This window comes from Xenopus laevis, chromosome 4S (genome assembly GCF_017654675.1).
Source record: "Xenopus laevis strain J_2021 chromosome 4S, Xenopus_laevis_v10.1, whole genome shotgun sequence".
Taxonomy (NCBI): domain Eukaryota; kingdom Metazoa; phylum Chordata; class Amphibia; order Anura; family Pipidae; genus Xenopus; species Xenopus laevis.
The window spans coordinates 41235987-41255879 of record NC_054378.1 but is presented as its reverse complement, the minus strand read 5'-3'; the positions used below and the strand labels follow the sequence as shown (position 1 = coordinate 41255879).

The 19893-nt window shown below is 40.5% G+C and overlaps 1 protein-coding gene across 2 annotated transcripts in view; it reads right to left on the bottom strand.

The window, feature by feature from the left end:
- spire2.S (spire-type actin nucleation factor 2 S homeolog) overlaps positions 1 to 18574 on the bottom strand; it is a 35246-nt gene extending 16672 nt beyond the window's left edge. The window contains exons 1-3 of one of the 2 annotated variants that reach the window (XM_018260515.2): positions 18453 to 18574; positions 937 to 980; positions 71 to 412 (exon numbers count right to left, since the gene is read on the bottom strand). In XM_018260515.2, coding sequence (XP_018116004.1) covers positions 71 to 412 — 342 coding nt within the window. In that variant the 5' untranslated portion in view covers positions 937 to 980; positions 18453 to 18574. Of the gene's footprint in view, positions 1 to 70; positions 413 to 936; positions 981 to 15608; positions 16404 to 18452 lie in introns of those variants that run through there. The other variant, XM_018260514.2, reaches the window with a different exon arrangement.
- Between the last annotated feature and the right edge of the window lie 1319 nt (positions 18575 to 19893).

The following is a 19893-nucleotide window of genomic DNA, read 5'->3' as shown; positions in this document are numbered from 1 at the left end:
AGGTTGACTAGCAGCAGATTCAAAACAGGCGGTCCTCATTACCTTGTTCAACTATCTTGTCATTACTAACCTCTTTGGTCTCTCTGATCTCCCTCAGGAATGCTCGGAGCTCCACTGTCTCAGCAAAGAGTGCTCTACAGACTGCTTGGTAGTGGGTCTGGGCTTCATGGGGTTCTGGTAGGCGTGATGCACAAACTCGCAACACAGCAGAGAAACTGCGTACAAGTCGAGGTTGGCCCTCCTCATCCTCATCTTCTGGTCCATCATAGCCTTCATCTGTGACACCTTCTGAATCACCGTCGGCCATAAGATCGATAAGCTTCTCCAGTTGGGGACTGAGCTCCCTCTCCTCACTTTCATCAAGGCCCCAGTCCAGAGCGCGGTAAATGGCAAAACCCAGGTACTGTACCATCTACAATGAGGAATAGGTAAGCAAGAGAATTTCACAATTTGGTTAAAGGGTTTTTTATGCATTTGCCACAAGGTGTTTCCATTGATCTAGCACAAGCTTGTCAGTAAACTCACTTTAGGTTCACAGAAATTGAACTAAAATAAAAGACATCTATGAATGTGTGCATAAGAACAGAAGTCCTTAAGATTTGTGATGCAATACACAGCTTGCACATCACAAGAAATACATTACAATGTACTTTTCAGGGAATCACATTTCCATGGTTTACTCTGCTCACAGCTAAATATTATGACATTTAGATTAGAAGCTTGATAATCTTATGACCATAAACTTGTATCTAAAAAACACCATATCTGAAAATGTATGCACAGTATGTATGCCCTAATAAAATAAATTACTAATAAAACATGAAGTCAGAGAATGTGTATTGATTAATCCTCTCGCTTTGTTCAGCCATTAATAATAAATATCAAATCGTAATCGGTATCAAGAGATTTAGAACTCAACAAAACCATAATTTTTACCTGTGTCTCTGTGATTCCTGACAGTGGAGATATTGGACCAGTTTCTGATTAATAAAGAAAAAAAAAAAAAAAAGATCATTCTTGTTCTGTAATTTCAATACAAAACAAACACACAAGTTAAACAGACAAAATGTTTTTCAGAAAAGACAGCGTGAACTTGTCTGAAGTCTGGTTCATATAGTAAAGGAATAAAGAGTACTAGAATAGTGCAACATGATTCAAGTGCTTGTTGTTTGAAATACTGTATCAGTAAATGACACTTATAAGTGCCTCAAGGTTGTGTGTAGTGCACTTTAGGGTTCAGCCTTGTTCTTGATCCAGAGTTATTTAATTTGTTAAAGTTTTCATGTTCTGATGTTGCTCTACTTGGGAAAGGTCATCTTTTGAGGCTTCCTATGTTTTCCTAGGTAGAACATCATCTGTTTTTCCATATCACTCTTCTATCTCTCCGACCATACAATGACTAGCAAGTTGGGCTGTTGTTACAAAAGTCAAGATATTGGCAGTAAATAAATATGTGAATAGCTCTAACACAGGCAAAACGATGGTGAATTTTGTCACTAGTTTTTAAAATTTTCGATATAAAAGAAGCAACAGTGCTACTGACTTCCAGTCATGTTGTTTTTTATTATACGCAATTTAATGTAGAGCGTCAACACACAGCACTTTACAGATATTATACAGGATTCGTATCAGATGCTGCACCAGTGGAGCTTACAGTGTTAGGTTCCTATCACATTTCACACACACTAAAGCCAGTTTTATTAGGAACCGGTTAACCTGTCTGTATGTTTTTGAGTGTGGGAGGAAGCCAGAGTCCCCAGAAGAAAACCGTGCAAACACCATGAGTATGAGCCCTTGGTTGATGCATGTTTAAGGTGTGCTCAAATGCACTTTAGATACATTATAAGAACACATAAATGGGCAATATGGCAAAATTTCTGATCGGGCAATCAAGGCCAGATTTCAGCGGCGGGCGCCCCTAGGCTGTGCAGTCCTAGCACCCGCACACCAGTGCTCCTCAGCAAGCGGCTGACAACTACCCCCTACCACCTTGCCTCCCTAAGCCCGTGCCTTAGTGGCCTCGCCACAAATACGGGCCTGCGGCCAATGGGCTAAATGAACATGCAAGGGGGCACACACTTTATGGTGCCAATTGTTCATGCAAAGAGCACAAGTGATTGGAAAATAAAAAATGAAAAGGAATTGTGGCTTCTCTTTACTTGGATGGTGCATTGGCAGAAAAAAACCTTCAAACCTGCCCGAACCCTGAACAGACTAATGTCCATAATAGAGTTATATCAGTTAGGATTGGTGTCCACCATACATGTACAGTATAAAAGGCTTTTCCACACTGCAGGAAAACTTTGAAAGCCTATGGGAAATTGTTACAATATGAAAATTCTTATTTACCCCTCTTATTCACTGGTGAATAAAATATCATTTTACACAGTTACTGGCAAACCCTACTTTAACAGGGGTTTAAGTGTTTAAGTAAAAACAGAATTGTTCTTATAATATAGGTCAAAGGTCTTTCCATTAACCTTGTGAGATTATTGCTCTCGTTGAAAACCAACCAACAGTTCCAGAAAAGAGAAAGTACAAAACAGTAGAGACAGTCATTTGGAAACCATTTCCATGAAAGCTACTGCCTGAGTTTTCCTCTGAGGCTAATGGAAGGCAGAGAACAGGGCCAGGCCAAGCCAAACGCCCTAAGCAACCCAGCCGGCTTTGTCATTCCCAGGACCGCCATCAGAAATCGCAGGGCCCCATAAGACAAAATTTCCTGGGCCCCCTGGGCTGCACCCACCGCAAGCCCCACCTTCAGGTCCACCCACCCCACAGTAAAAAAACAAAAAATATTGGTGGCTAGGGTTCCCACATGTTAATAAAAAGATATTGGTGGTCAGGGCCCGCCATAAAAAAACATTTGTGGCCAGGGCCACTCCATTTTAAAATATTGATGGCTAGGACCCCACATGAGAAAAAAAGATTGGTGGCCAGCCCCCCCCCCCACATTATAAGAAAATTGGTGGCCAGGGCCCCTTAAACGTCCATGCCTTCCCGAAGTCAGCAGCTCTCAGAAAGATGGGGGGCCCGGCTAATCAAGTAAGTGTGGCGTGACCAGGCTCCCCTTACCCTCAGGCCCCCTACAACTCTCCCCCCTGATGGCTGCCCTGGTCGTTCCCCACTACGCACTCGATCGAAGGAGTGAGCTCCAGGTGGCGCAACATAGCGCTCTTGCTAGCGATACCGAAGGAGAGTAGGAGATGCTTTAAATAAGAGGATGCAAGGACCTGGGCTAGGGGTAGGTTACAGAAGAGGGATGTGCCTGGCACCCCCCATTTGGCCCTAGGCACGTGCCTCTTCTGCCTACCCCTAGTTCCGGCCCTGACAGAGAACAAGCTGATCCAAGTGGATTATCTCCCTGGTGTAAGTGCACTGACAAAGTGTCACACTGTGTGTACACAGATTGGATATTGGCATGAAAACAGACTTACATTTCCATGCCAATATCCACCCTGTATGTCTGCACGCAGGCCATCCAATGTAGAGGTACAATGGAAAGAACAGAAGCACTTCAGCTTCTCTACAACTGCAGAGAACCACAGACAGATAGAAGTTATGGCTGTACCTTGTGTGCCTTTAACCTATGATGGTGGTCTCAAAACTTTTTTTTACACGAGCCACACAAATGTAAAAATAGATGGGGAGCAACACAAGCATGAAAAAGGTTCTGCGGGGGTGCCAAATAAGGGTTGTGATTGGCTATTTAGTAGCCATTATCTGGACTGAGAGCTTCCAGGAGGTTCTGCTTTTACTTTATGCACCAAAACCTGCCTCCGAGCCAGGAATTGAAAAATAAGAACCAGCGTTGAGGCCACTTGTAGCAACATGTTGCTTATTTGGCTGGAGACAACTGGCCTAAGACATGCTTGCAGATACAAAGTCAAAGGCCATCTGTGCTACTGTAGTAAACCACAGTAATCAATCAGATATTTACTTTCTTTATTGTAACTGCACTAAAGCACCATGGATTTATACACTGGTATATACAAGGTGAGGTAAGGTTTTTTTTTTTTTTGTTTTTTTTAAACGTAGAAAAAAGTGTGCCCGGTTAAAAGCAAAAGCTCTTTGTTAGCATTCAAATTTGGAATCAGTTGTTCACTGAACTCCTTGGTGAGAAGGAAGTTTGTAGACTATATAAAGCTAGGAGGACAAATGAAATCACACCATCTCTGAAGCGCTTTCTTATATCCTCATAAAAATTATACTACTACTGTCATAACATAAGTAATGTAAAAAACACCCACACAGAATACCAGTTTTGCCTATAACTAAGTTACTTATTTATAAGTATATATTTTACAGGTGATTTTTTTTCTAAAAAATACAGAAGAGCCATCAGAATCCTACAAATTATATTCTTATCAAAAGTGTTTAGGATTGTTTTCAGTTATAATGGGTGCTTAGTAATGTAAATTGGGTTGCACGACTCCCGCATAAAACGTGTGTATTAAATAAAGTCCTTGTTCTAAAAGATTAGGATATCAGGAGTCATCATGACCTGTATAAAACATTGTCCATATGGCCTTGTGCCTTTATATGGTCATGGAACCCCTTTAGTAAAATCCATTTATAATCCTTCTATATCCTACAGTATAACTCCAATTTAGCATCCCTGGATTTTACGGTTTGCGGGGATTGAGGCTGCTGCCATTCCATTCAGGCAAGCTGCATTTTTTCATAAATAGGCAGAAGTGAGTCCTTGCCTAGAGAGCTTACTCTTAAATGAAATATTAACTCCCTTCATTTACCAAGGGTGGATTTTTGACAGCTCAGTCTGCAGTTTTGGATTGTTACTGAAATGTCCAGAGTTTCTCTTTGATCTCCTGCACTGAACTTAATTGGCTTTTGGCAAAGAGCCCAGAATACATGGCAGGTGCACTTATATACATTTGTGACAATTTAAAGGGATACTGTCATGGGAAAAAAGATTTTTTCAGTTAATAGTGCTGCTCCAGCAGAATTCTGCACTGAAATCCATTTCTCAAAAGAGCAAACCGTTTTTTTTATATTCAGTTTTGAAATCTGACATGGGGCTAGACATATTGTCAATTTCCCAGCTGCCCCAAGTCATGTGACGTGTGCTCTGATAAACTTCAATCACTCTTTACTGCTGTACTGAAAGTTGGAGTGTTATCACCCCCCTCCCTTTTTCCTCCCAGCAGCCAAACAGAACAATGGGAAGGTAACCAGATAACAGCTCCCTGGTAGATCTAAGAACAACACTCAAAAGTAAAAAACCCATGTCCCACTGAGACACATTCAGTTACATTGAGAAGGAAAAACAGCAGCCTGCCAGAAAGCATTTCTCTCCTAAAGTGCAGGCACAAGTCACATGACCAGGGGCAGCTGGGAAATTGATAAAATGTCTAGCCCCATGTCAGATTTCAAAATTGAATATAAAAAAAATTTCAGTGGCGAATTCTGCTGGAGTAGCACTATTAACTGATGCGTTTTGAAAAAAAACATGAAAACATGAAAAAAAACATGTTTTCCGATGACAGGATCCCTTTAAAGGAGAAGGAAAGGTAATTTTTTAAACCTATCTTTAAATGTTGCTTGGGAGCTCCCCTCCTGAACCACATTACTTTCGGTGCCCAATTCATTCTCCATCACTCACACCGTCCCGTTGAAGTTTCTGCCTTTTCTAAACTTTGCGGCCGCCATGTTAGCAGAGTGCGCGACGCGTCCTGTGTATACCTGTCTGAACTGCGTATGCGCTGAATTTAGTCAAACGATGACGTTGCCTTGTACGCAGTATCGCCGCTCGCATGGGGGAAGATAAGGATATTGTATGCATGCGAGCCCTATTAGAACCGATTTGGATAGCAAGAGGGACGGATTTTCTTTTCTATGCACCTTACAAATATTTTGACAACTGTCTTGGATTACAGAAAGAGGGGAAAACGTATAGAGCAAGGAATCCTGTAAGTGTCTCTCCATTTTGTGGGCAATCTATACAACTTTATTTGTATTTTACCTTTCCTTCTCCTTTAAGATAAGCAAAGAAACAATTGTAACCATTTAAGATAAGCAGGTCTTTTTGGGGAAACTGACTTGTAGCTTAAAGGGCAATTCACCTTCAATAGCAAAACTGTAATAACACATAAAACCTGAGAAATGTGTTCACATTTTCCATAACCTGCCAATTTTTTAAAAAAAAGAAAATGGTCATTAGGGGGTGTGGCCATAAAACCGGCATGGTCAAAAAATGTTACCAAGTTGCAAAACTTTTTGTCCCGCTTCCTATTTTCAAAATGTTGGGTGATATGGCATACGCTACCCTAGGCTATATCATAGAGGCTCGGAGTGATTAGGGCCCATCTATCTTTTTTATTATTATTTATAGTTTCCTTTTTTCTTTTTTAAATATAATTATTTTTAGAAGGAGGTAGTGAAGGTGGGTCTGTGCACCCAGATGCATGCAGATACAGTGACGTCACTGGCAGGAGCTTAACCTGACCCAGCGTAGAGAGCTTGGATGCACACATGCCTGGATCTGCACACATCTGGACCCAGCAGTAGCCTAGAAGGGGGGAGAGCTAGTGGATGAAGCCTAGGGGCCCACATGTCATGAATCCACTGGTCAGTTACAACATAAAATTCTAAACATCTTATATATCAGCTGAAAAACTGACCTACAGATTTTTGCAGATTTTTTTTTTTTAAAATAAACATCTAGTAGTTTATATGGAAACCAAGCTACATAGCTTGCAATCAATACAAGGTCAACTAACAAAGCTTTATACCATTAAGCAATTAAACCAGTGTTTGCAGTAGACAGGGAAACTAATCCATAGAGTTTGCCAGCCATGGAGACAGTGCTGCAATGATTGCACACAAAAGGAATACAATACGTCAGAAATCCAGCCAAAACAGGCAAAAGGCTGAAAAAATAAATAAATAAAATGCACGGAACTGGACCCAGACTGAACATATCCTCAGTTGATGCTTTAATCAGCAGGGAAGTAGAGACATAGGGATGGATTTGATAACAGAGATGGCAACTACTGATAACATTTAGCCCCTCTGTTAGTAAATAAGTCCTTGAAATGAATACATTAAACAGTAAATATGGTGATACCAAAAGCGTACTTGTAGCCAACAAGGGAGTTTGCCCTTAAGGGGGATTCCAGCTTTACATACGTATGAAATTATTTAATCATTGGTTTTATTGATCTGCCTCAATTGCTTAGGATATCACTTATTCCATGACCCATACTAGTCTTGCAAAAGCACAGGTAGTATTTTCCCTGAAGTCTGTACACCATTCTCTTAAATATTTTGCTGCTCAACCAGAGTCCAGTGCAGGTTCCCTCAGACAGGCAGCCTCCTGGCTTTATTTAACATTTCTCTTACACCCCAACATTTAATTATACATTTAATGCTTGTCAGAATGCTCTAAATAAAAGGATCCTTGCCTATTAAACAAGGATTAATAATATGACATTAAATATGACGTCTTAAGATAGTGTAATACGAACTATTTATGTACAACACAACTAAGAAAACACCGACTATGACTATGTCCTGGTGCAGATCAGAGATACAATTACAGTCCATCGGCCAATACAATTGCAACAATCTGAACGTATTCAATGATCAGTTATACAAACATCGAGCCTACATTAGGCAACTTGATCACTGCTAAACTGGCAGCTATTGAAATGCAACGCTTTGTGGAGCTCCCTTCATTTCATATCTGTAAAACCCAACACGGTGTATAAAATTAATAAAAAAGTACTACTCCCATGTATTAAGGCTTTACATGTGCAGTCTTATTTTTTGGGCCAACACCATTTACTAACCTCCCCACACAATTTAACTTTCACTTGCTTAGCGCCCAACTAGACAAAATGTGTACAGCTACGGGGCTTTTAGATGAAAGGACAGAAATGTTACACAGAGTAGGAAAGTATTATATGGAATGTGATGGCAGAACAAGATGTTACATGATATCACATGTCCAGCTGAGTTCTCATGCTCAAGCCATAGAGTTAAAATACAAATGTTTTGTAATAAAGATAAGCACTGCTTATTACTTGACAAACAGATATCCACTAACAATATATAGTGCTTGTAAACTAAGGCTGTGGGATATATCGAGGTATGAACAAAGAAAAATAGCAACTTGCTAGCACACTATAAGGAGAACTGTGGCCACCACTGCATCCTCTGTCCAATCACACAGAACAGAGAAGGTGAACTGCAATAACAATACAAAGATTTTGTTGGTCAGACTGTTGCCATGCAACAGCAAAAGATTTGTAGGATCCTACAAAATCGGATCCCCATATAACTGGAACGTCAGATTAAAGTTGGATGGTGTTGTTTGTTCATGCAGCATCATCCGACAGTCCGTGTATTTCAATGGTCACCATCAGATTTCCTCTCATCAGATATTTTGACCCATGCAACTACAACCAACTTGAAGGATGCCAACACCATCCGAAAAAAAAATCTCCCGTGGAGTTTAGCCTCAAGAAGGATACTGCCCTACTGCCCTTTATTACCCCAGCAATACAAATCACCATGAGAGTCGGTGTGAATGCTTTCAGAGTATTAATAAACAAACTGTACATAGACATAAATGTAAAGTTTAGGTAACGTGCTTAGATGTTGTTGCAGAGGTGTCCACTTTCTATAGAATGAAACCCTCTTTTTTGCATCTTTCTGTGAAACCTTCATGCCAAAGGAAAAGCTTTTTCAGCATGAAATTGTAGCTGCTCCAATTTATAGGAACCGGAAAGACTGGGCCTGCCAGAGAATATGCTGCAAGAGCAACTGTAGAAATTTCCAAATCAATAACTTGAAATATCTTTTAGCTGTAAGGAATCAGTCATCTATCCAACGATTATGACATGTTTTTCATGTGACTCGTCTTTCACTCCTACCCTGTAACACTTCCCCTTCCTCCTTGAAGCATCTCCCAGTGACTGACAATACAGGCAGAAGGGCATAGCATAGTTTTGCTCTTGTAACTAGAGCCAAAGACAATAATCCTATTGGGAAATACAGTAGGTCATACCTAGCATTCATTAGCAAGAAAATGTGGGCAGACACATTGAGGCATCTTATTAAATTTAATTGCATCATAGCTCACAGTGCACTAATTGCCCTGTAACTCTAAGACATGTGTCTGAAGACATAAATGAATAAATGAACCAGAAGTATGCAATACATCTCCATTAGCATAGTTCATATACACGTGTTCCTGGGTGAAGTCATACTAATCTAGCAAGACAGAAAGCCCTGAAAAAGGAGAGTGGCTTTGTTATAGGAAAATAGGGAGTGAAGAAGACAAAGTGATCCAGCAACATCACAGGAAACTGTGACCAGAAATGATTAATCATGAATCTACAGAGACAGGGTTTAGTTTTAGTGCACATTAAAGGACCAGTAACATCAAATTTTTTTTTCAAAAATTCGTTAGTACACAACGAAAAAATAACACCAACACTAATTAAAATTTAAAATAGCAAAGCCTTTATTAAGAAATAACTTACAGAAATTCCACTTCCTGTCCTCTTCAGAAACGGCGAATGGGCGACCATCCATCCTGCAGCGCTTGATTTCTCCTCCTGGCTATTCACTGACAGTGTGTCCTCTGCCCCGATCGCCTTCTCCAGCTCTTCTTGAACTTTACTCAGCTCAAAAACATCGGGTGCCAGATCGGCAGAAGATCTGTGGCAAGGTGCTGTTGCTAATGAGCGGGATACTAAATGCTGGTTACACTGTCTGCCGTGCAAATGGTGCAGGCGCATGGATGCGCTGCCCTACTAAACCCCTACTATACCAGCTGTGTCTCCCATTACTCCTAGCAGACTTTCAACCTGTTTGTCCTATAAACAGAAAAAACATAGGGTGCCAGATCGGCAGAAGATCTGTGGCAAGGTGCTGTTGCTAATGAGCGGGATACTAAATGCCGGTAACACTGTCTGCGGTGCAAATGGTGCTGGCACAAACAGTCCTTGCAACTTAGTTTGAGGGATGCCCGGGGCGAGACACAGCTGGTATAGTAGGGGTTTAGTAGGGCAGCGCAATTGCGCGCACTGGAGGAGACGCACATATTGCGAGGCATGTACCAGCGACCGTACACAGCTGTTCCGCAGAGCCATGGATTTATATGGCTCGACCAGGCTGGAATGGATGCGCTGCGAGACACAGCTGGTATAGTAGGGGTTTAGTAGCGCAGCGCATCCATGCGCCTGCACCATTTGCACCGCAGACAGTGTAACCGGCATTTAGTATCCCGCTCATTAGCAACAGCACCTTGCCACAGATCTTCTGCCGATCTGGCACCCGATGTTTTTTCTGTTTATAGGACAAACAGGTTGAAAGTCTGCTAGGAGTAATGGGAGACACAGCTGGTATAGTAGGTGTTTAGTAGGGCAGCGCATCCATGTGCCTGCACCATTTGCACGGCAAACAGTGTAACCAGCATTTAGTATCCCGCTCATTAGCAACAGCACCTTGCCACAGATCTTCTGCCGATCTGGCACCCGATGTTTTTGAGCTGAGTAAAGTTCAAGAAGAGCTGGAGAAGGCGATCGGGGCAGAGGACACACTGTCAGTGAATAGCCAGGAGGAGAAATCAAGCGCTGCAGGATGGATGGTCGCCCATTCGCCGTTTCTGAAGAGGACAGGAAGTGGAATTTCTGTAAGTTATTTCTTAATAAAGGCTTTGCTATTTTAAATTTTAATTTGTGTTGGTGTTATTTTTTCGTTGTGTACTAACGAATTTTTGAAAAAAAAAATTTGATGTTACTGGTCCTTTAAGCAAGAGTGGGAAAAGAATGAGGACAGGCAACTAAGAAAAAAAACTATAAAGTAATAGATGTGAATAGTTAAAAATATGTTCGCTCAAATACTTTGAACATGTGGACATTTTGACCTGTGTTCAGTATGTGCAGCACAAGCACCTTGATTGAATGTTTGGTTAATGTTAGTCTAATTCACAGAATGAGACAAATAGTGGGCAGGTGGCTTTGAGTGCATCATACGAGAATCATGCAAGATTGATGCCAATGTTATGTAACAAAAATATTAGAGACAAGTAAGACGTATAGACAGAACCTGGAAAAGAAATACAGATCATAAATAATAATACAAATCTAGCCTCTAGAGGCCCGGCTCACAGTTGACATTACAGTTCATCCCACAGGTGTTCAGTTGGGTGAAGGTAAGAGCTTTCTCAACAAACCCATTCTGTACTGACCTTGTTTTGTTCATGGGGCATTATTCTTCTTAAACCAGAACGTGCCTTCCCCAAATTGTTGCCAGAAAGCATGTAAATGTGAAGAATATTATTGTACAGTATGGCATTAAGCTTTGCTTTTTAATGGAACTAGAGGCCCAAATCAGAAACATGCCCAAGAAACAGCCAGCCATCTGCCATGAAAATCTACGACACACCAATAAGCCACTCCAATATCATCAGCACATAGAATGTTCCAAGCAACAGTAATGACTGCCATAAGATGCTGCAGTACATACCACATGGGGTTGGCCTACAAAAAAACATTGTAAAAGGAACAGTTCGGTGTGAAAGTAAAAACTGGGTAAACAGATAGAAAAAATAAAAAATGTTTCAAATATAGTAAGTTAGCCAAAAATGTAATGTAGAAAGGCTGGAGTGACTGGATGTGTAATAGAACAGAACACTACTTCCTGCTTTTCAGCTCTCTAACTCTGAGTTAGTCAATGACTTGAAGGGGGGCCACTTGGGACTTAACTGTTCAGCGAGTTTGAATTGACCTCAGTATTCAGCTCCAATTGAGAAGCACCAGTTATGACTTCCCCTCAAGTTACTGCCTGGTAACCAATCAGTGGAAGCTAAGAGAACTGAAAAGCAGGAAGTAGTATTCTGGCTATTATGTTACACATCCAATCACTCCAGCCTTTATAAATTCCATTTTTGGCTAACTATATTAGAAACATTTTTTATTTTGCACAGCCTATTAACCCAGTTTTTATTTTTACACTGAACAATTCCTTCAAGGCGTTTTTCAGAAATCTGCATAGGTTTCACTGGTTTGACACTACCAGCTTATCTGCACCCCTCTAACTGGGTATCTGAAGTCAGAATGGAAAATTATGAGTGTCAGCCACTAATTCAACTGTTACGCTGTGCAAGGCTTGCTGATGTTTGTTCATCTTGAAGAATGACTGTACATTCAATCTGTACATTGCAATTTGCTGTGTTTCCAGTTTCTAAGCACCTTCCCAACTTATTTTTGTTGATAAGAACAAAGCAGATATGCATTTAAAGAAAAACTGACTAAAAAATGATAGCCAGGTTGTCTGGGAATTACACTTCAAAACGGTGGATTTTTGGCATTACACTCAGTTTTGCTGCTCATTTGTATCTTCTACAGGGGAATGTATGCAGCAACGTAACTTCCTAAACAAGCCACACAATTTTCAAAGTAATTCACGGTTTTGGATAAGAGTGCTATCCCCTGGATTTTGGGATTTTATTATAAAACAGTCAGAATTCCCACGTATTCCATTAATTACCTTTTGCAGTACCTGACAGTTTAAATGGTGCACCGTTACCTTGCCTAATGTCCTTCACAATAAAAAGGTTTACCTCAGGGCATGGAAAGTTTTAATTTCACAGACTGGCAGAATAATAAACATAAACACGCACACAGCATTATTCACGACAATAGGTTGCAATCTGATACAATGCTCAGACTATCTAAGAACTCTGAAGGTACATGCCCTGTATAAGCAAGAGCACACTGGCAGTTGGAAAAGTATAAAAGAAGTGTTTTCCAACCAATCATTATATGGCACAATGCTAAAGATCTTCACCTCCAGTCCCGCACTAACAAATGCCAGGCTGTATCCATCAAAGCTGGCACACAGGAATGGCACTTAAAATTTTGACCACAAAGTACGACAAATAGCATTTCCCCATTGTAAATAAGACATTTCATGTAAAAAATTATTTGAAGTGGGGGCCAAAGAGATATACAGTTTAAATATACTGTATACAATGTCAGCCACTGAGTCATCATTGAACGACAAACTGTGCTAAGCTAACAAAATATGCTTATCAGTTCCTTGTGATGGTGCTTTTGGGATTTGTGTGATCATAAATAACTAATTTATAAGGATCTTAGATGCCACTTATTCGCTCTTTGTCATATATAATACATTGAACATAAATCTGCTGGTTCCATTTAGTGTTCATAAGTCAAATATATCTGGCAGGTAAGCGAATGGCTTTTTCCATGTCTGGCGTATTAGTATTGACTTTTTAACTATATAATAATAACTATATAACTGGATATAAGCGGAGAAGTAAGGGTCATATCATGTTGCTGAAAATGTCACACTGCTCTTTATATGTAATAGTAATGCTATCAGAATCACAATTATTGAGTCAGTGAATAAAACTTTTTTGAAAAATTTATAAAATTATGTAGCAACATAAAATGAAAAAAAAAATAAAAAAAAATAAAAAAAAAGGGTTTCTATTTTGAAAACATTATTTTAAGCAAATGGGCTAATTCTGCCGGCTTGCATTAACAAAGCAAGTCTGATGATTAGAGTCAGTGATGTTATTGCTTTGTCTGGTTATGACATTATCAACAAAAACAACTTTACAACCTGTGAAAGCCCTAATCCTTTTTTCTTGTTGGTTTCCATCTACCCAGCTAAGATCCTATGTGTTTTGGAAGTTAACCATAAAATATTTTAACTGACATTATGTAATGCTATTTCAGCCCCAATTCATTTAGCCTTACTACTTAAATGTATAGGGCTTTTGAAAGGCAGTGCTGAAACAGAACTGGCTGCTCTGTACAATAGTTTAGGGGAATAAAAAGCAAAATGAAATCCTTTTAGTCTATGCAGGGTCACATTTAGTTCATAATATGAATTTGAATGTGCCATGAACATCTAAATTGCAACGGGTCATAAATAAAAAAATCCCAGAAACTCCTAAAGCCGTCAGTGTAACATAGTAACATAGTAAGTTAGGTTTAAAAAAGACACACGTCCATCAAGTTCAACCATTTAAGTCTATACAGAACCTGCCTAACTGCAAGTTGATCCAGAGGAAGGCAAAAGCCCATTTGAAGCCTCTCCAATTTGCCTCAGAGGGGGAAAAAAATCCTTCCTGACTCCAAAATGGCAATCGGACTAGTCCCTGGATCAACTTGTACTACCTTCCATAGGTATGGGGGGGCATAGCCATAGCGGAGGTTCCCAGGAGATATAGGGGGCAGTGGGGCAATGAATAATGAGCAGTTTTAATATAGGTGTAAGAAAAAATGTCTTATTTGAGGTGTCCTAAAAAGACTTTGCTCTGGGGCCCAAGATATTCTACATCACTGCAAGGTAATCATACATTATCCATTATGGTCTTGGATGTCAAACAACCCACATGGCATACAGACTTCCAATGCTATAAAAATACTTTGACATGCACTGAGACAGGGGCTGCTCTCACTGTGTTCTCTGCAGTGCAATGGGGGGGGGGGGGTGATTGGGGCTCATTCCTGCCACGGTGTTGGTGACTGGTCTGTGCTGCACAATGTAAACAAAAGCACAAAGCCTTGCCTATTTTCCATTAAGATTCAGGTTAAGTCTTAGAAAATATTAAGCAGCTCCCAAATATATTTTCCAGAGCCAGTGCCAATATGCTACATGGGCAGCAGAGATGTACCCTCACACAGGCGCGGATTTGTGGAAAGGCCACCAAGGCCCAGGCCTAGGGCAGCAGGATTTTAGGGGGGCGGCATACTGGCCAACCACACCCACATTGGTTCAAAAACACTGGAGATGCAATCATTATATATAATAATATTTTATAATATTTTTTTTTTAATTCCCATGCGCCAAACCCCATTGCTCCGGTCCAGATGATGAAAATTTGCACGAATAAAAGGGGCGGGGACAGGAGCAACGAACGGCAGTGGGCCTAGGGGCGCCCACTATGTAAATCTGGCCCTGGGTGGCAGGATTTTGGGGCGGCATGTTGCCCAACCACATCCCACATTTGTACAGAAATAATGGGAATGAGCAGGAGATACAATTTTTTTTTAAATTTCCAGTGCGCCAATCCCCATTGCTCTTATCCAGATGATGAAAATTTGAGCGAATAAAAGGGAGGGGACGGGGTGAAGAATCCAGTACTAAACTGAGAAACGCCTTCCCGGTTGATTCCAATAGCTGCTCAATGCCAGGAGTGCCCAAGGTGTGCCACACACACATATATACACACACATATACACACACATATACACACACATATCAGTGCCAAGCAAAGCAATTGCAACTTGGTTCCAGTCAGGTGAATGGATGTGGCAGTTAGTGAGTGAGACATAAGGATGAGCTGATAATGACACATTGGTATGTTTGTATGTCAGTTACTCATCGCTGTACTTTATATAGAGTTTCTAATGTTTATTTCTTCTGGTCAGTCCGTGTAAGTCTCCATCTTCCCCCCGACTGTGCCAAAAGCTCAGCCCCACACCCGCCACAACCCCTACTCGGTGCGGTTTTATCGTACAAGATGCGTTCTAATCCAACAATTGGATGGCAAGCTCTTTGTCCCAGGGAGACAGAACAGCCTATAGTGTGTGACTCACCAGACGAGCCCTGGGTCTCCGGTAGAACGGTGATGGTCCCATCCCTGTGGAGCAGAAGAGACGAGGGATCCCGGATTGTGCCGGTCGGTGGCCGCTGCTCCTCCTCCAGCCCCCGGGAGCACTGGTAACACACGGCCCACGCCTGCTCCTCATTGATCGGCTGTTGGTAAGATTTCAGCACTTCCTCCAAGGACAGCTCTCCGCTTCCTTTCGGGAACCCCCCGGCACCGCTGCTACTGGCCTGGGCCATACGGACAACAGCTCCATCCCCGCGGGCTCCTCTCCATCACACGAGTCCGGTGCCTCCCTCTGACCCTCCTACCGGCACCGTGTCATTGTTTGGGGAGGGGCGGAGAGAGGGAAGTTTAACATTGATCTGATGTGGGGTCTGTACAGAGCGAATTGGGGAGAGGGAAAACTGCACATAAATCAGTGACTCAAAGATGGGTTTCCCCAAAGCGAAGGGCTTGTGGCAGCGGCTGAGAATCCGACGAGAATAGGGAGTGATAATAAGCGAAGGGTTGAGATTAATCCGCAGCCCTATCAGATCAGTGCCAGTGATAGGGATCGGTGCCCTGGCCTCACCTTCAACAAACACGTGACGCGCCCTCACCCCCCCCGACTCTCATTGCGCAAACTGAGCGCTAATTGGGGAGGAGGCCAATCTACTGACTCTTGAAGAAAAGGTTCGGGAACTGCTCCCGTCGCACTCCTACATTTCATCATTACAATACACATGATACCCCCCAACATTATGGAAGTAAAACGAGGGACAAAAACATTTTTTTTGAACGTAGAACAGCAACATTTTCTGAACACGCCCCTTTCAGTGGCCACACCCCCTAATTACCATGTTCATTTTAAAAAAATTGGGCAGGTTATTAAAGTTTGAAAATATTTCTCATCTAAACAGTTTTTTTTTTTTGTCTCAAAATTGTTACAAAGTATCTTATTTGCACCTGTTAGCTGTTCTGTGCTCTCTGCTAAAAGCCAATAAAGTGAGATGTTCGGGATGATTTCCAAATGAGCAGATCTTTGTGTACATGGCCAGCTTAAGACAAACTCATTTTACATTACGACCTGTACAATATCAATAGCCCAACAACCTGTAAGATAACACTAGCTACCGCAGATCAGTTTAGTAAGCATCTATTTATAGCTCTGCCTCTTACACATACTTTACACTGTGGGAGGTGTTAGTACTACCATTACCTGAATTATTTGATTAACCTAATCAGGCAAATGGAATTTCCCTACTCTGTCTTATACCAGCTACTTGTGAATACAGTATGAACATTCTTATTAATTTTTCTAGGCTTTATGCTAACAAAATATTCTTTTTTATATAGCTAATAATTGTAGACATTTAAAAAAAAATCTGCTCCCTTCATTCCTTGTTTGCATATACTTATTTTCCTAAAATCTGAAAGGAAAAACGTGCTAGTACTGCCCATTGCTTTAATAAACAAATCTGCAATGGCCAGGACAGGACTAGTTTAAAGCGGTTGTTCCCCATTGTTCATCTTTGAGATAATTTTTAGTATGATGTAGAGAGTGATATCATAAGATAATTTGCAATTGGTTTTAATTTTTTATTATTTAAGGTTTTTGAGTTTAGTTTTTTATTCAGCCGCTCTTCAAGTTTAAGCAATCTGGTAGCTAGGGTCCGAATTACCCTAGCAACCATGCACTGCTTTGAACAAGAGACTGGCATATGAATAGGAGAGGGCTGAATAGAAAGAGGAGTACTAAAAAGTAGCAACAACAATACATTTGTAGCCTTACAGAGCATTTGTTTTTTAGAAGGGGTCAGTGACGCAAAAAAGTCTGAAGGAAAAAAAGTCAAATAACTATAAAAATAAATAATGAAAACCAATTGAAAAGTTGCTTAGAAATGGCCATTTTATAACATACTAAAAGTTATATTAAAGGTGAACTTTTAGAATGTCCTATTCCTAGCACCATTGCAGTTTTCATAAGTTTTTTTTTTTTTTTTTTTTCAAATATTTGTCTTCTTTTGCCTCTCTTTTGGGGGTCAGTGACCCCAGCAGTCAAAAAGAAATGTTCTGTAAAGCTACAATGCTATTGTTACTTTTTATTACTTCTTATTCTGTCCATCTCCTATTCTAGTCTCTCATTCAAACCAGAGCCTGGCTGCTAGAGTAAATATGACCCTAACAATTTTATAGCTGCTGAAATACCAAGAGCTGCGGAACAGAAAGCTGAACAATCAAACAAAAGGACCAATCGAAACAATACTAAAAGTTAATTGAAAGGTAAACTACCCCTTTAATTATGCTTCATTTCTGTAAAAACATATACATACCTACAGTGCACTTTAAACCGGACCAAAGTGAATGCCAGATAATCCTTGCAAGACAAGGAAGGGGTTAGTCAGTGGGAATGCCAGTATCAGGCACCCCTAAGTGGATAGAATTACTACTCTCATATCACTGGGGGAGCCTATGAAATTGGCACATCCTTACCAACTGTAATTTATAATCACAAAAACCTTACTCCACTTTTGTAGCATTTTTGTCATGCTGTTATTTCATTTTGGAAAACCATTTGCAACTCACATAAATTAATCGGGATGAAATTGAAAGGGTTTTGGGTCTGATGTTAATAGTGTCAAATCGGAGAAGATGGTGTTCAACTAAAAACAGTTATTCCAAATCTCTGACATGAAATAAAAAAAAAACATTTCAATAAGGAGGCGTAAAAAACAAATCTGAAACCAGAACACATATCATTTAAATGAACTATCGCATAAATGAACATTTAACATCAGTTGCAATATCATAGCACTTTTATAATTATCCCCCCCTCCTCCTTTGGTCTTACCAATATGGTTGTCACATCCTTAAGCCTGGACACATGAAATGCACATGCGAAATAGAGGTGCACAGAGACCAGTATAATTTGAAGAATACAGCTAAATAAGTTAATTAGTTAGTGCAGTATGTGGGTTAATTGGTTCATTGTGAAACAGACCTGAATCGATCAGCATTGAAATCAGGCCAGTTTTCTAAAAACATTTGCTTTGAAGCTAAACAGTGCTTCAGCTTGTGACTTTGTTAAGTGTTAAAGGGAGAAAAGACGGACATAGGTGGGCATTGAATAGGCTATGTTTCAGGCCTTTAAATTTCCCATTTAATTAAGAAGATGTTGCTGCACTTCCTTCAGATTGCAGATAATCTTGCTGACCAGGGAATGCTGATCTTTCTGTTTGAGACACTATTATGTTTCCTCACACAGAGGTTACTGGATACCTACAAGAGGATGTAATATTTTTATTCAAGGTCACATAATGGATCTCTTTGGAGGTTTTATTGTTAGGTCCTATCCTGTGCAACATTAGCTCATCCCACAAGGACACAGGAATATAGCTTTACTTCACCATTAACATAAAATAAAAGCAATGTACTCTTGCTTTTATTGTTTCCCAATGCCCGGAGGGATGCATATCACAGTTATCTATATTTTTACCTTGCACCACCCAAATTATTTTGCTTAAAAGGACATTTTAGTTTATTTTGCATTTTCCTATACATTACATATTTAGTGTTTTAGAACTGCAAATGTCGTTGCTATTGTTATTTAATGTACAGAGGACTGCTGGAAAGAGCTGTTCAGCCAATATAGTGGACGCTAGCTAATTAACAGATCTGCGAAGAAGCGTGAAAGGCATTGTGGGAACTGGAATCTTGGCTGGGGGTGGATGACTTCTGCTACAATGTTTTAGTAATGAAAACCAGCAGTTCAGAAAGGGACAGATAAATATTGCTTTCAGCTTTATAAATCCTTTTTTTAAATACACTTAATGTCAGATCCATAAAAGTCTTTAACTCCAATAATAATTACAGTAATAATATGGTGGTATTGTACCTTGTGGAGTTTATAGTTCCAGAACATCACTTTAATGAATTTGGAGTATCAAATTTTAGAGTTATGTACTTTTTGCTGGTAATGCCAGATTGGGGTGCCTGGGGCCCAAAGGGGCCGTGACCTCAAGGGCCCACCATTTTGCAAACTTCTCACCCTCTACTGTCTCCCTCGTCCCTCTTTAGCCACTCCAAAATCATCAGGGTGTGGTCTGAAGATCCCAGCCAGGTAGTGCTCCAGGGTCAGTGAGGGCTGTGAACAGTTTTAATCAAATTGGAAGTAGAAGCCAGTAAACATTAATATTGAGCATGCCAGAGTCCTCTAGTGACCAAACAGAGGTACAACTGTATACTTCAATAATTCTCCAAGGCATGCTTGAAGGTTAAAAAATGGAGTTTAT